Raw genomic sequence first — 13,088 nt, forward strand, 5'->3', positions numbered from 1 at the left:
CTTTTCTATCTGATTTTTAAACATATACCATGGTTTTATTCATTTCATAATTAGGTAGCCTCCATAACTTGAGTATTTTATTTAGAGTTTAACAGTCATGTCTTTTCTGTTTTATGCTATCAACCAATCAAGGATTCTTTTTAATATAATTTTAAAAAAATTATAAAAGTCAATAAATTTATAATATATTAAGATTTCAGCTTGTAATTAGTTACAGTATATAAATGTTTTACATATATTATTTATTCTTTCATTTAAGTTATAACTTTTCTACATGATACTGAAAACATATATTGTCAGTGGAGTTGGGATTAAGTAAGTGGTTAGCCATATAGAGATTTAATCTTCATTGTTACCTATATACCAAAACAATTCAATGCCAATAGATGTCGTGAATCACATGTATCAAACAGTTACACACATTATTAGTGTTGAATACTAGCAACCAAGTAACCTAACTTTATATCAAAAATCAAACAGGAACTGTTAGTTTTGTCCATTCAATTCTCTTCCCTCACCACCCCACCTTTGTCATCATCCATTCAATTCATTTGGACTTGCAAAAACAATTAGAATTATATTAACCACTGTCCTAAAATATTGATTAAGGATCGTTATCGATGTACTGACGGGATCTTAATTAATTAAGGAATACTAGTTATTATTTTTAAATAATTTTAATTACTTGAAATAACAAATATTAAATAACATTTATGTTATAATATAATAGACTTAATTATAATTTTAGTTCCAATTTAATAATTTGATCTATGCTATGATTTATTGTTCATGGAAAATCGTAGCATGCACATTGATAAGATCCTTCTAGTCATTCCACAAATTTAGTATTTTTTTCAAGAATTAGGTGCCTATTATTTTAAATAATTATATAATTTTTTATCTATTCATTAATTTGTCATTTAATATTTAATAAAAATACCACCGACTTTACATCCATCCAGATTTGCCACTCCACCACACTTGTTTGCATTTGTTAAATATTGGATATCAAATTAATAGATAAACCAAAATTATACAATTAAAATAATAGAATCAAATTTATCAACAACAAAAAAATCAAAAATTGTTGGCACAAATGATTTAACACTTGAATTCTTTAACCAAGGTCTAAGATTTAATCCCTGACTTGAACATGAAATCACAACTAAAAATATCATTTTATCTCAAAATAAGTCGACCCAATGAGAAAAGGATTAGTTGAACACCAAATAAAAAACTCCAAATACCTCTTGGTTACAACAAAAAAAATTGCCAAAAAAGAGGACCAAATTCACAAAATGGTAATAAAACAACCAAAAGTATAGTAAGTCTCAATAATTCCATTTTAACAAAAAAAAAATATTTGTTTCCTTAACGAACTAATAACTAGGTCTATCATCGCATGTATGCTGTAGTCGTATCATATCAGGATTCAGAGGCAAAATAGAAAAATGGAGACATAAAAATTACATCGAAATCAAGCCATCAAAAGCCAGACAAAAAAAAAGGGGGCAAGATAAAGTGCTTCAAAAAAAAAAAACTATGTATTAAAAACTGGAAAATCTAACGTAACAAATAATCAAAGTCACTTTTATACCCTTTAGCTATCACTGCCTTTACAAACGGCAGAAACCTCATTCATTCATAGCCTAAACTAAACCAATTATTATTAGACTTTATCATCTAATTTGTCATTTACAAGTGGAAGCAACTCCATCTTATTCCTAGGAGTCCTTGGTGTCCTTGGGGTTCCTGGAACTGGTGGCTGTTGGGAGAGCAAATGCCTCACATAACCATAGAATGTACATCCAACAAGTGTCACGGCACATCCAACAGAATTTAAATATGATATGGGGTTCCTAAAAATTAGCCAGGAGACAAGGACAGCAACAGCAACCTGTACAAAAAGCATGATTTATTGTCAATTGCTGAAAATGAAGGATAACTATGGTTCAAGACATCAAACATCACAGTTTGGTTTCACCACTCACACCCATCAATCATACAACCCTTGTGTCAATATTTATATGGTATTTGGTTTTATTTATCTACTTGCATGGGTATTATTTTGTTTTTCCTGCAAACCAAACAAGGAATCCCTTCTTTCCCTTTTTCAAACCAATCAGTACACTGGTGATTTACATGCAACGTTGAAGTGTAGAATTCAACAGCTTATATGAAACTATGGAGTAAGGGATTTATAAGGCAGAAAGTACCGTAAAAAGTGCATTACCAAGGAACAATGACTATGTGGCTACAATTTCTCCAGGTATTAAATAGGAAAATATGAAGAGTTTCTCAAGCAATACATGAATGAACCAACTGAAAACAAAATCATGAACCCAAAATTTAAGACCAAATAATGTAGTAGCTTGAAGCATTTGATTCTGCCTGATAGAACTCACCTTAAGGTTTCCAGCAACATTAAATGTTACAGCAGTGGTGGAATGAATCACATAAAAAATGGAGAAGTTAAGGCAGAACGCCAAAACTCCAGAGCTGAAAATAATGATCAGGGCTGACCAAGGATATGGATGAGTACTTAGCCACTCAAGAACTCCATTGCCTTCAAGTAACAAAGCCGGTATTGCCAAGATCATGGTTGCAAAAGGGGCCATGTAATAAACAGTGTTTATGCTAAAAGTACAAAAAAGAACAATTAGCATATGTACTGCAGAAAAATGATGCCACAGCAATGCAGAGAATGTACACACAAACAAAATAGAAGAAGGTATAGCAAAGCTAAGGCAAAATCAGGTAAAAAAAGGGAATGGTAAAGTCACCACTTACCCAGCAGCACCACTTTCCTTTTTCTTTTAAAATTAATGGATAAAATAAGATGCAAGAAAAAAAAAATATGAGGGGATTTTGATCTGAAATGTACCCATAGATGTTACAACAAAAAATCTATCTAGTAACTACAATGGGAAAGATTTTCATACTCCTCCAGGTATTTGATTGAAACCTTTGGAAGCTAATTGACACAAAAAGAGGCTAAAGCAAGATCCCCATGTAGCATAAATCTCTTATTTTTTTAATCAAGGAATTCCAAATATTAGTCCATTTAGGATACAATATTTGGAGAAAAGAAGATAAAAGCATTATCAATGAATAATGAAGAAAGTCCTCCCGCTGAGTTATGTACACCCAAGGTCTACCCAAACACATGTAGACATGTAGTTAACCACATATGACAGTCAATAACCTCATGATACTATTAACCACTCGTGAGACAAAATTAATCACCATTAGACATTTGAATAACCTCATGACACTATTAACCTCATTGACAATTGATAATTATATACAATTACAATCATATTCAATTACTCCTAACCACTTGTGTTGTGTGGCAAATTAATCATATATACACATAATTAACCACATGTCACCATATAAGTGGACAATTCCAAGTGGGTCAAATATCATTATTCATTATCAATAGGGGAGGTTTTACAATCCATCTAATCCATCCATGTATAAATCCAACCAATCCATCCAGTTGAAAAATTAAAGATTAATAAATTGGTTGGATTGGATCACCATTTGTTGTTGGACAGAGAATGAATCATCCACAACATATTTTGTAATCCATTAGATCAAGTAATCAAAAGTTCATGGTTGGGATGGGTCTTTAAGGGACACAGGTATTGGACTCTAAGGTGTTTGGATGAAAAATGTATATAAATATTGGCTAACAATTTTTTATAAATTCCAGAAAATATTGACTAACATGCACCTGTCAAATGGACTACAAATACCAAAAAGAAGGCAAGGCATAAAAAGTTTGCACCTGTCAAATTTGTATCCATGCAACAGAGACTCTGCAAGGATAGTCTTTGTAGATGTAGCCAAACAGCCCAATAAGGCAGCACAAAACCCAAATGCATTAAAGCTAAGCTCTGTAACAGACGTGAGAAGAATCCCTCCAACAATGGGGATAAGAGAAGCCCAAATACGCCAGTCAAAATATTTCCTCCAAACTAGCCATTGCAAAACAACTGCAGAAGTTCACCAAAATCAGATGAAAATGTCCTTCAAAATTCAAATCACAACATAAAGCAGAACACCAGAACCAACTATTAATCTTACCTGTTGTTGCTGGGGTGAATGATTTTATTGTCTGCATAAAAGAAACCGGTATATATCGTAGGCTCACATTCCCCAGCACAATGTTAATACAGAACACAAATGACATAGGAAAGATTCTTCTCCAGCGGTCTTCAGGGTCAACAGTTATCAGTGGTTTAAGCTTCAGCACCTTAATCACCACATATCCTCCAATGGCCGAGCAGATGAAGTGGATGCAGGATACCGACAGTGGAAACTTGAAATCCAATTTCTGCAAAAGAGAAATAAAAAAAAAACTTAAATTTAAAGGATTTGTTACAATCCATACAAATTGAGAAATTAATAAATGTGGAGGGAGCAATGAAGAGTGATATACCTTTATCCTCAAAAATAGAAAAAGAACATAAAAGATCTAAACAATCTGAGGATCAACATCATGCAAGCTCCTAACAAAAAAAAAAACCTTCATCCCACACATCAAAGCCATTGCAGAAACTTTTAGGCCATGATATAATTTGTCACTACTTAATCCCACTCACACCCATCTTGATCATTTTATTTCATTTTAAGGGCACACTACATATGTTCTGGTCACACACACTGTTCTACTTCAATATGTATTGTGGTGCTCGACTAAACAAACTAAGAATTTGTCTTGTTAGACCCCTCGCTGAGAATTGATATGGTATGGAAATTCCAAGATGGTAAGTGAGGTTAATCCTTATTCATGAACTAGTTTTTGGGGTTAAGTCCAAATCAAAATTCCAAGATGATATTAGAAATTATCCTTATCCTAATGGTTGTTGTTGGGCATATCAGACCATCCGTTGTCGGGTCGTTATTGAATCAGCCACAAATGTCGAATCCTACAAAAACTTCAAACTCAATATGTCTGTAAGGAGTATACAATTGGAAGGCAACCCTCATCTCATATGAGCTAGCTTTTAGGTTTAATTAGGCTCAACCCCAAATTCTAAGATATATCATTAAACAAAACCACTCCTTAGACATTGCAACGGACCTAGCTTACTGACCAAAGATGTATAGTGCTATAACCAAAAAGTGTATGCAGCTTCTGAAGTTTCCTGATATCAAGTGTTCAGGCTTTGGCATGCTAAGTTCCTAACGGGTGGATCTTATCAAAACTCCAGAGATCATAAAAATGTTCAGATACAAACCCACACACACAAAAAAAGAAAAGAAAAAAAACTCCCAAACAATCCCCACACAATATAATAACATTATTATTAATAGTAAATTATTAATATCATATTATCATTCCTTATTGTGTTGAAATGTAATTACATAAAATGATCAAATTTGCAATTAATTCAAAAGAAAAAGAAAAAAAGAAAACAGAATTGTGAAGGGATTTGAAAGAAGCAATAAAAAAAGTGTGAATAATTATTATAATTATAACAAGAATTGGGTAAAGAAATAACGAGAGAGAGAGAGAAACCTGGAAGATCCACTTGTTGATGATAATGACAGTGACATTGAAAGCCCACCACTGAAGGATAGCCAAGAGAGATCTAAACACGCTCCACTGGCAAATAACCCCTTCTTCCATCACCCGACCCAGATGGTTTCGGTGCCCCCACTACCTCGGAGAAAAACGAATCTGTGTTCGGTAACGGTGAAGACAAAGGAAGAAGAAGAACTCTTCTTTCTTCCACTCTGAATATTGGGTGATTTGGGAATTGGGACACAAATAACTTTTTATTTAATGTGGTAATTAGTATAATCCCTAAACGTTTCTTTCTTTTTGCCTCCTCGTATGTTTCTTTCTTTCTCTTCCTGTATAGTGTCTTAGGTTACTTTATTAGGCCGTGGAAATTATGCTTGAAATTAAATGCTTAATCCCGTTCTTTCTCTTACACGCAGTCCCTAATCCCTATTCCTCCCAATGTTTGAGACCTTTTAGGTTTGGTCAAATCTAATTAATCAAACCTATAAATATATGATAGTTTTAAATTCTTTTGTCAATTTTCTTATGTTTGAGTAAAAAGTGAATGTATTTTATATTTTTCTATAAATATAGGATAATTTTAAATCCTCTTTTTATTTATAAAAAATATTAAATAAAAAATTATTATTATTATGTGTATAATCTTGTTGTATATAATAGGAAGATTAGTAAATAATATCAGTGGAGAATTTAAAATTATTCTCTTGTTTTGGACAAACCTTAGATATTTTTTTCTTTTTGCTGGACAAACCTTAGATATTATATTAAATACAGTATTAAATAAATTTTCAATCTCATTTTCAGAATATTACTTTCTCTTTTAAATAATCATTCACACATTATAAACCATAATGAGTAATCCGTTAAATGTCACCGCAAACCTCCAAAGCATAACCCCTCTCAGCTCACCTGTGTTTCCTTCCCCAGTTTGGTTGAAGACCTCAACACCTCGGATTTGAACTCTTCCCTAAATTTTCCGTAATCGGATTCGTGTGTTTGGTTCTGCGTTCCTTCTCATCAGACGCGCGTTACTGACACTTGGAGGTGTCAATTTTGGTTGAAAGACCTCGATTTCGCTTTCGACACCGTTGATGGTGGCTACGCCGCAAGCGCCTAAAACACAACATCTCTTCCCTCACCCATGTTTCCTTCACCAGTTTGGTTGAAGACCTCGACACAAATCCGTGTGGCTCTGGTTTGTTAATTTACACAAAACCTCCGAGAAACCGTGGAAGCCGCTTCTACGAAAATTGATGGTGCCGCCGCCTTTGAGATTTCAGATTTTAGGTTCGTGGCCTATACTAATATTGATACAGTTACATAAACTTAATTGTTGTTTATAATTCAGGTATTCCTCGATTTCAATTATAGGTTTGGTGTGGTATCAATTTGGTTCGACAATTGAATATCAATCGGTAATTTACATTAGTGTCATGGTTTGGTGCAGTATTTCTGTTAGTTGTTTACTTCAATGAGGGTCTTAAATGGTATTTTACAATAAGATTGCATGAATGAGTACAATCTGTTCGAAGTATTACGTGAACCAAATTGATTTTGCTCTTCTTGTGTTTGTGAATATGAGCTAAGAGCGGTAGACTTATCCTTTATACTCTGCCTTCCATATCTTTCCATCTTGTTACATCAAAGAGCGCTACATCTTTTTTTTTTCTTTACTCAGCTATTTAATCCTAGATACTTTTTAATTGTTTCACTTCAAGTCTTTCGTTATCTATCTATACCGTATTAATTGGGCTATTCTCCATTTGATCAACTCTTATAATTGAAGTTTTTATTCATCTTCTGGCTATTTTTTTCCTTTCTATATAATATCAAATCCAACACACCATTTTCATATATTCTACTCTTATGCTCTTGTTGGCATTTTATCACTGAACATATAGTATCATAAAGTATTGCTTGTCTCATGGGCCATGGCTATACCGTAAAGCTTTCCTTTTAGCTTAAAAGGCACCTGTCTACCACAAGTAAAACTTGAAGCATTCATTTGTTTCAATGTCTCTATTGCTTTGTATGATAGATGTAACACACCTAAACTGTATTACTTGTGATATGGTATGATACCCAAAGTTCACCTCCAAGCCTATGCTAGAGCACGTCATGCTGAATTTTTGTTTCATGTACTTCGTTTTTGTTTCTACTTAAATGGAAACTTTGTGATTCCCAGGCTTTTCTCTATAACTCTAGTTTACTTTACTATTTATTTCCTCTATTGACTCTTCCGCTACAACTATATCATGTGCAAAAAAACATATATTTGAGGCACTAGATCCTGGATACGTTGGGTATGAATGTGCAAACCAAGGTAAAGATCCAAGGGTTCAAATTTGACCCTTGGTGTAAACGTATAGAACACACATAGATGGTCTGTCCATGTAATGTTACAAATATTGGACAAAGTTTAATGTTGGTTATCTATTGCCTAACGTTATGCTCTTCTTTGATCTAGGCTTGTCTTTGTCTATGTAAAAATTTGCAACAAAGCAGAACATAGATGGTTGATACAAAGAGAAGGATATATGTCCTTTTCAGATCAATTTCACTTCTTAACTTTTCCATTATAATAACAATTCTTATGTTGGATTTTCATTTTGTTTGAGTTTGTTTGTATTTGTTTAGAATTTGAAGTGAAATGTATAATCTAGAGCATGGCACACTGCGTGAAATATATAATTAGAAATTTCATTGTTGGCTTCCTAATATGACACATCCAGTTCCAATAGAGCTACACCTTGCTAGCAGATATAGGTGGCCAAGCATATATGTGTGTGTGCTTTTGTTCTTATTGGTATGTAGCATTTAATAGTTGTTTTTAACTAACTATTTTTTTATGGACATGACCAGGTTATTGAAACTATAATTCATAATTCGTAAGTCATGATCATTGGAAATTCTTATGTGTTACTTATTTGAGTTTTGTTTGGTATGGTTACAATCTCTGAGAATAGAATTTTACTGACAAGGATCGAATAATTTACGTCAATGAGAAAGTATTATATAAACTAATTACTCATTACCTTTCGTGTGTTTCGTACACTAGAACTTCATACTATATAACAATTTTGTTTAAGTTATAACTGATTATAATGAAGTTGTTTTATTTTAGTGACATGTAGGTAGTTGAGCAGTCGTCATCCTACATAGTAGAATATATGGAAGATAACAAAGGCACACATGAGACTTGTGATGTGGAAGAAGGGTCTGATGAAGAATCTCAAGAACATGGTGAAGAAGAGTGTGAAAAAGAGATGGAAGAACATATTAATGAAAGGGATGAAGAGACTTGGGATGTGGAAGAAGGGTCTGATGAAATATGAAGAAGAGATTAATGAAGGGGGAATTGAATGTAATGATGCATTTCAGTCTAAGGAACCATTGATAATTGAGGATATAAATGATATTTTCAGTTTGGGTGTTGAGGGTCTAAAGTGTTGGTTTGCAACTTTGGAACTTGCTTATGATTTTTATAACTAGTATGCGAAAATGAAAGGGTTTGTTGTTTGCAAAGGCACAATTTTGAGAAACAAGAAGGGAGAAGAATTGCAGCAGACATTTGTATGTCATGACCAAGGATATCGTGAAGATAGAGGGTTGACACCTAGCAAGTGAAAGCAGCACCCAAGGTCTGAAATAAGATGTGGGTGTAAAGAAAATTTCCGAGTGCATATTGATGCTAGTAGCTAGCTATGGTACATCACATGCTTGGTTGATGTTCACTGAGGAAATAACTTGGAGGAATTGGAGACAACTAGCAGAACCATTGCCTAAATACAACCCTGAAGTTGTCTTGGAATGTTATGCGAATGCTTGGCCTACTAAGGAGGGAGTTATTGACCAGGGTTCTAAAGTGTGAGGCCAATGGTCCCTTATGACAGAGATGCAATTAACCAGTTTTTGGGGAATCCAATGATCTTGGAGGAAGGACAACAATGCAAATATACTTCGAGGAGAGAAAGAGCCACAGGTTTTGATGAAGAAGCTATTGTAGGGAATGTTTTGAAATTGAGAACTAAACATAGAGAACTTAACTGAATGAATGATTTTTATTAGCAACATCTCTAGCTTAAATAGTCATTCAATACACGTTTGCATATTAACTAGAAAGCAACCCACTTAACAAATATAAAGGCTAGTGGTAACAGAAAATAGATAAACTTAAACAGAAAAAGTATCTAAACGGAAAAATATCCCTAAGGACCAGGACATTTTCGGTAACCAGTTGTCATACCCTAATTTTGTTCAGGGACCATATTTGTCGGCATGTGACATTCGTTTGACCACTTCAAAATGTTTAATACTCATTGTCGTGGAATCCGTAAAGTTTCAGGATGTTTCGGAAAGAAAACAATCAAAAAAAAATAAAATGGGGGTGAACTTATCAAACACGGGGTGGTGCGCTCAAGACACTTCATCTAGAACACTTTGGAAGGTGGGGTGAACTAATCAATTGGGGGTGTGCTCAGGAAACTTAATCAGTAAGCAACCCTAGAGGTGGTGATCTTATCAATTAGGGGTGCGTTAAGGAAACTTAAGTAATAAGCAACCTTGGAGGGGGTGCACTTATCAAACACGAGGTGTGCTCAAGAAATTTCGTCTAGAACACTCTGAAAGGTGGGAGTGAACTAATCAATTGGGGGTGTGCTCAGGAAAATCAGTAAGCAACTTGGAGGGGGTGAACTTATCAATTGGGGGTGCACTCAGGAATCTTCCTCAAGAAGCCTCTGGGCAGCAACCACCTCCATTTCTCCTATAAATAGGGGAAGGGGGCTGAGTTTAAGGGTCCAGCATTTTTTTGCAATAAGCTTTCACTTGATATTAGTGAGGAGAAGAAGAAAGAAGGAGAAAATTTAAGCCAAGGTGCTTCGGTAACGCCTGAGACGTTTTCGTGATCGATTCCGTGGACGTTCTTCGCCGTTCTTCACCGTTCTTTGTTCGTTCTTCGTTGTTCTTCGTTCTCCAACCGGTAAGTTTTCAAATTTGAATCTTTCAATTCATTCTATGCCCTTCAGCGGTCCATTCTTGTTTTGTATGCTTTCATTTTTATTTTGCTTACTTTCAATATTCTTTTCTTCCGCTTTTAATGAGCTTTCAACCGTTTATTTAAGTCGTTATCTCGCTTAATAATTGATAAAATTAATTTCAACCGATCATTTGTGTTGTAATCTCGTTTAATCACTGTTAAAATAAAATTCAACCGATCATTCACGTTATAACCTCGGTTAAATCAAAAAATGAAAAATATTAATAAAATAATAAAAATATCTTGAAAAAATAATAATAATAATTATAAAATAATCAAAATATCTTTAAAAAAATAATAATAAAATAATAAAAAAAATCAATCGGACATTTTTCTTTGAAAGTTTTCTATAATGAATTGACTAATAACCAAAGTGAAACTAAGGCTAAAATTAACTCACAAATCAAGCTTTGTCCGCAAAAAGTCACTTAAAACCGTTTTAAGGTCCAACGCCTTAAACGGTCCTCTTTGCTTTTACCGGTTAACATGGGTCGTTCAAAAACATAAAATCAATACATAAACTTTACCGCTTCTCAAGAACTAGGTAAGTCTGAGTTCCTCATTGCAATTGACGATACGTAGGAGCAAAAACCCTGCTTTTGTCGACCACCCCCAAGAGATCGTTAATGGTCCAACGCCTTGACGTTTCTCTCCTTTCAAAACCAAGAGATCTTTAATGGTCCAACACCTTAACGTTTCTCTCCTTTTCAAAAATCAAAAGATCGTTTAAAGGTTCAATGCCTTAAACGACTTTTGTTCGGTTAAAATATATCTTGCGAAAAAAGGATAAAAATAACTTACCAACGTTTAGTTCTAAAAGAATTACATAGGTCTGATTTCCTCATCACACCCGAGGATACGTAGGAGCGAGGGAAACACCCTTGTCGACCACAAAAAAGTAAAAAGCATAAAAAACACACAAAAGTAAAATACATAAAAAACATAAAAAGGGAAAATACATAGTTTTGAAGTCATAATTGCACATTTGATTAAAGGTTGTTGTCCCTTGTGACGAATGCGTGGGGTGTTAATATCTTCCCCGTGCATAAAAACAACTCCTGAATCTTTCACACTTAAAAATCGTAGACCACACGTTTGGTTTTTCTGACATTTTTGTCGAATAAACCTTGGTGGTAACTACGCGCGTTTTCCTTCCTTGGAAGACGCCCCCGTGAGCCTTTGCGTCGCCCTCTCGCTGAAGGGTAGGTCGCGACACCAGCATATTATTCGAAACAAAAAAAAGTACTGCATTGAACCCCTTTAGCTATATGTCATTTGCTTTGCTTCCCAAGCTCTGACTTCGTTCGTAACATGTCAGGAAAGCGGTTGCGGATCATGAGAACACATATGACCACAATAACTCAAATCTAGATGATCTTTCTCCTAAGTAACATTATTCCATGTGATCACAACTCTGATTTGACTTTCCTTAAATGGCAACTAGTTTATAGTTTCATGGAGAAAATCATTATTAATGTAGCCCAACTTTTCTGATGTCATCCACCAATTTGTCATAGTAGAGTCTTTTAGGCACCCAGTGAACCCAAAAAAATCAAACAAAGTATAAGGTTTTCCAACTTTAATAACAGGCCTCTACAGTTTCTATGGAGTGCAAGTCACAGCAACCAAACCCATTCGACCTCCCATCAACTGATCATTCATTGACAAGAATTGTCTGCCAAGGCAATTGCAGCAACCACAACAGCTTCAATAGCCTCAACCAGCAGCAACCATCTCTAGATTCCATCTCAGCACACCTTCAGAGGATGAAGCTCCAAATGCAAACATGCATGCATCATTTGGTTGATCAGCAAGCAACCAACCATAGAGGCCAAATACAGTTGAATGACAGTTTTTATCATTATACATTGCACCAGCATAGTTAGGATCTCAACCCCTATCCTTGGCCCACCCTAAAGCAGTTTAGAGTGACCATTGCATGGCCTGGGGGTAGACCTATTTTTTTGGAGGATGTGGGTCTTGCAGATGACCAAGGAGAAGGTAGACCAGATGAGGATGAATACATAACAAACCCTGTTAATGATTACATTGGAGGCAACAATGAAGATAATGACTGAAGAGCTTAGTTTCCTCCAATGTAATCATCAATAGGATCTATCATGTCTTCATCCTCATTTGTTCTACCTCCTCCTTGGTCATCTGTAGGACTTGCCTTCTCTGGAAAAATAGGCATGTCCCTAGGCCATGCAATGGTGGCTCTAAACTACTCTAGGGTGGGCCAACGATAGGGGTTGGGATCCTGACTATGTCGGTGCAATGTATAATGATAGAAATTGTCATTCAACTATATTCGGCCTTTGTGGTTGGCCGCCTGTTGATCAGCCAAGTGATGCATGTATGTTTGCATTTGGATTCCTCTGTAGGTGTGCTGAGATGGAATCCAGGGATATCTGCTACTGTGGTGGTGGAGCATCTGCTACTGGTTGAGGCTGTGGTTGCTACAATTTATTTGGCAAACAATTCTTATCAATGAATGATCAATTGGGGAGA

At 34.9% G+C, this 13,088-nt stretch overlaps 1 protein-coding gene and 1 long non-coding RNA gene across 2 annotated transcripts; one reads left to right on the forward strand and one right to left on the reverse strand.

Moving 5' to 3' along the window:
• Nucleotides 1-1,446: 1,446 nt before the first annotated feature.
• LOC114384809 (UDP-galactose transporter 1-like) lies at nucleotides 1,447-5,988 on the reverse strand. The gene is made up of 5 exons (XM_028344609.1): nucleotides 5,531-5,988; nucleotides 4,093-4,342; nucleotides 3,794-4,001; nucleotides 2,406-2,637; nucleotides 1,447-1,897 (listed from the first exon to the last, which is right to left on the reverse strand). Exons 1-5 carry the CDS (start codon nucleotides 5,639-5,641, stop codon nucleotides 1,670-1,672), a joined length of 1,029 nt encoding a protein of 342 aa, XP_028200410.1. The 5' UTR covers nucleotides 5,642-5,988; the 3' UTR covers nucleotides 1,447-1,669.
• Nucleotides 5,989-6,319: 331 nt separating this feature from the next.
• Nucleotides 6,320-9,628, forward strand: LOC114384811. Its single transcript, XR_003660777.1, has 2 exons — nucleotides 6,320-6,826; nucleotides 8,664-9,628. It is a non-coding gene; the product is annotated as an uncharacterized LOC114384811 (long non-coding RNA).
• The last annotated feature ends 3,460 nt before the right edge of the window (nucleotides 9,629-13,088 follow it).

The sequence above is a fragment of the Glycine soja genome, chromosome 14 (genome assembly GCF_004193775.1).
Source record: "Glycine soja cultivar W05 chromosome 14, ASM419377v2, whole genome shotgun sequence".
In the NCBI taxonomy this organism is placed as follows: domain Eukaryota; kingdom Viridiplantae; phylum Streptophyta; class Magnoliopsida; order Fabales; family Fabaceae; genus Glycine; species Glycine soja.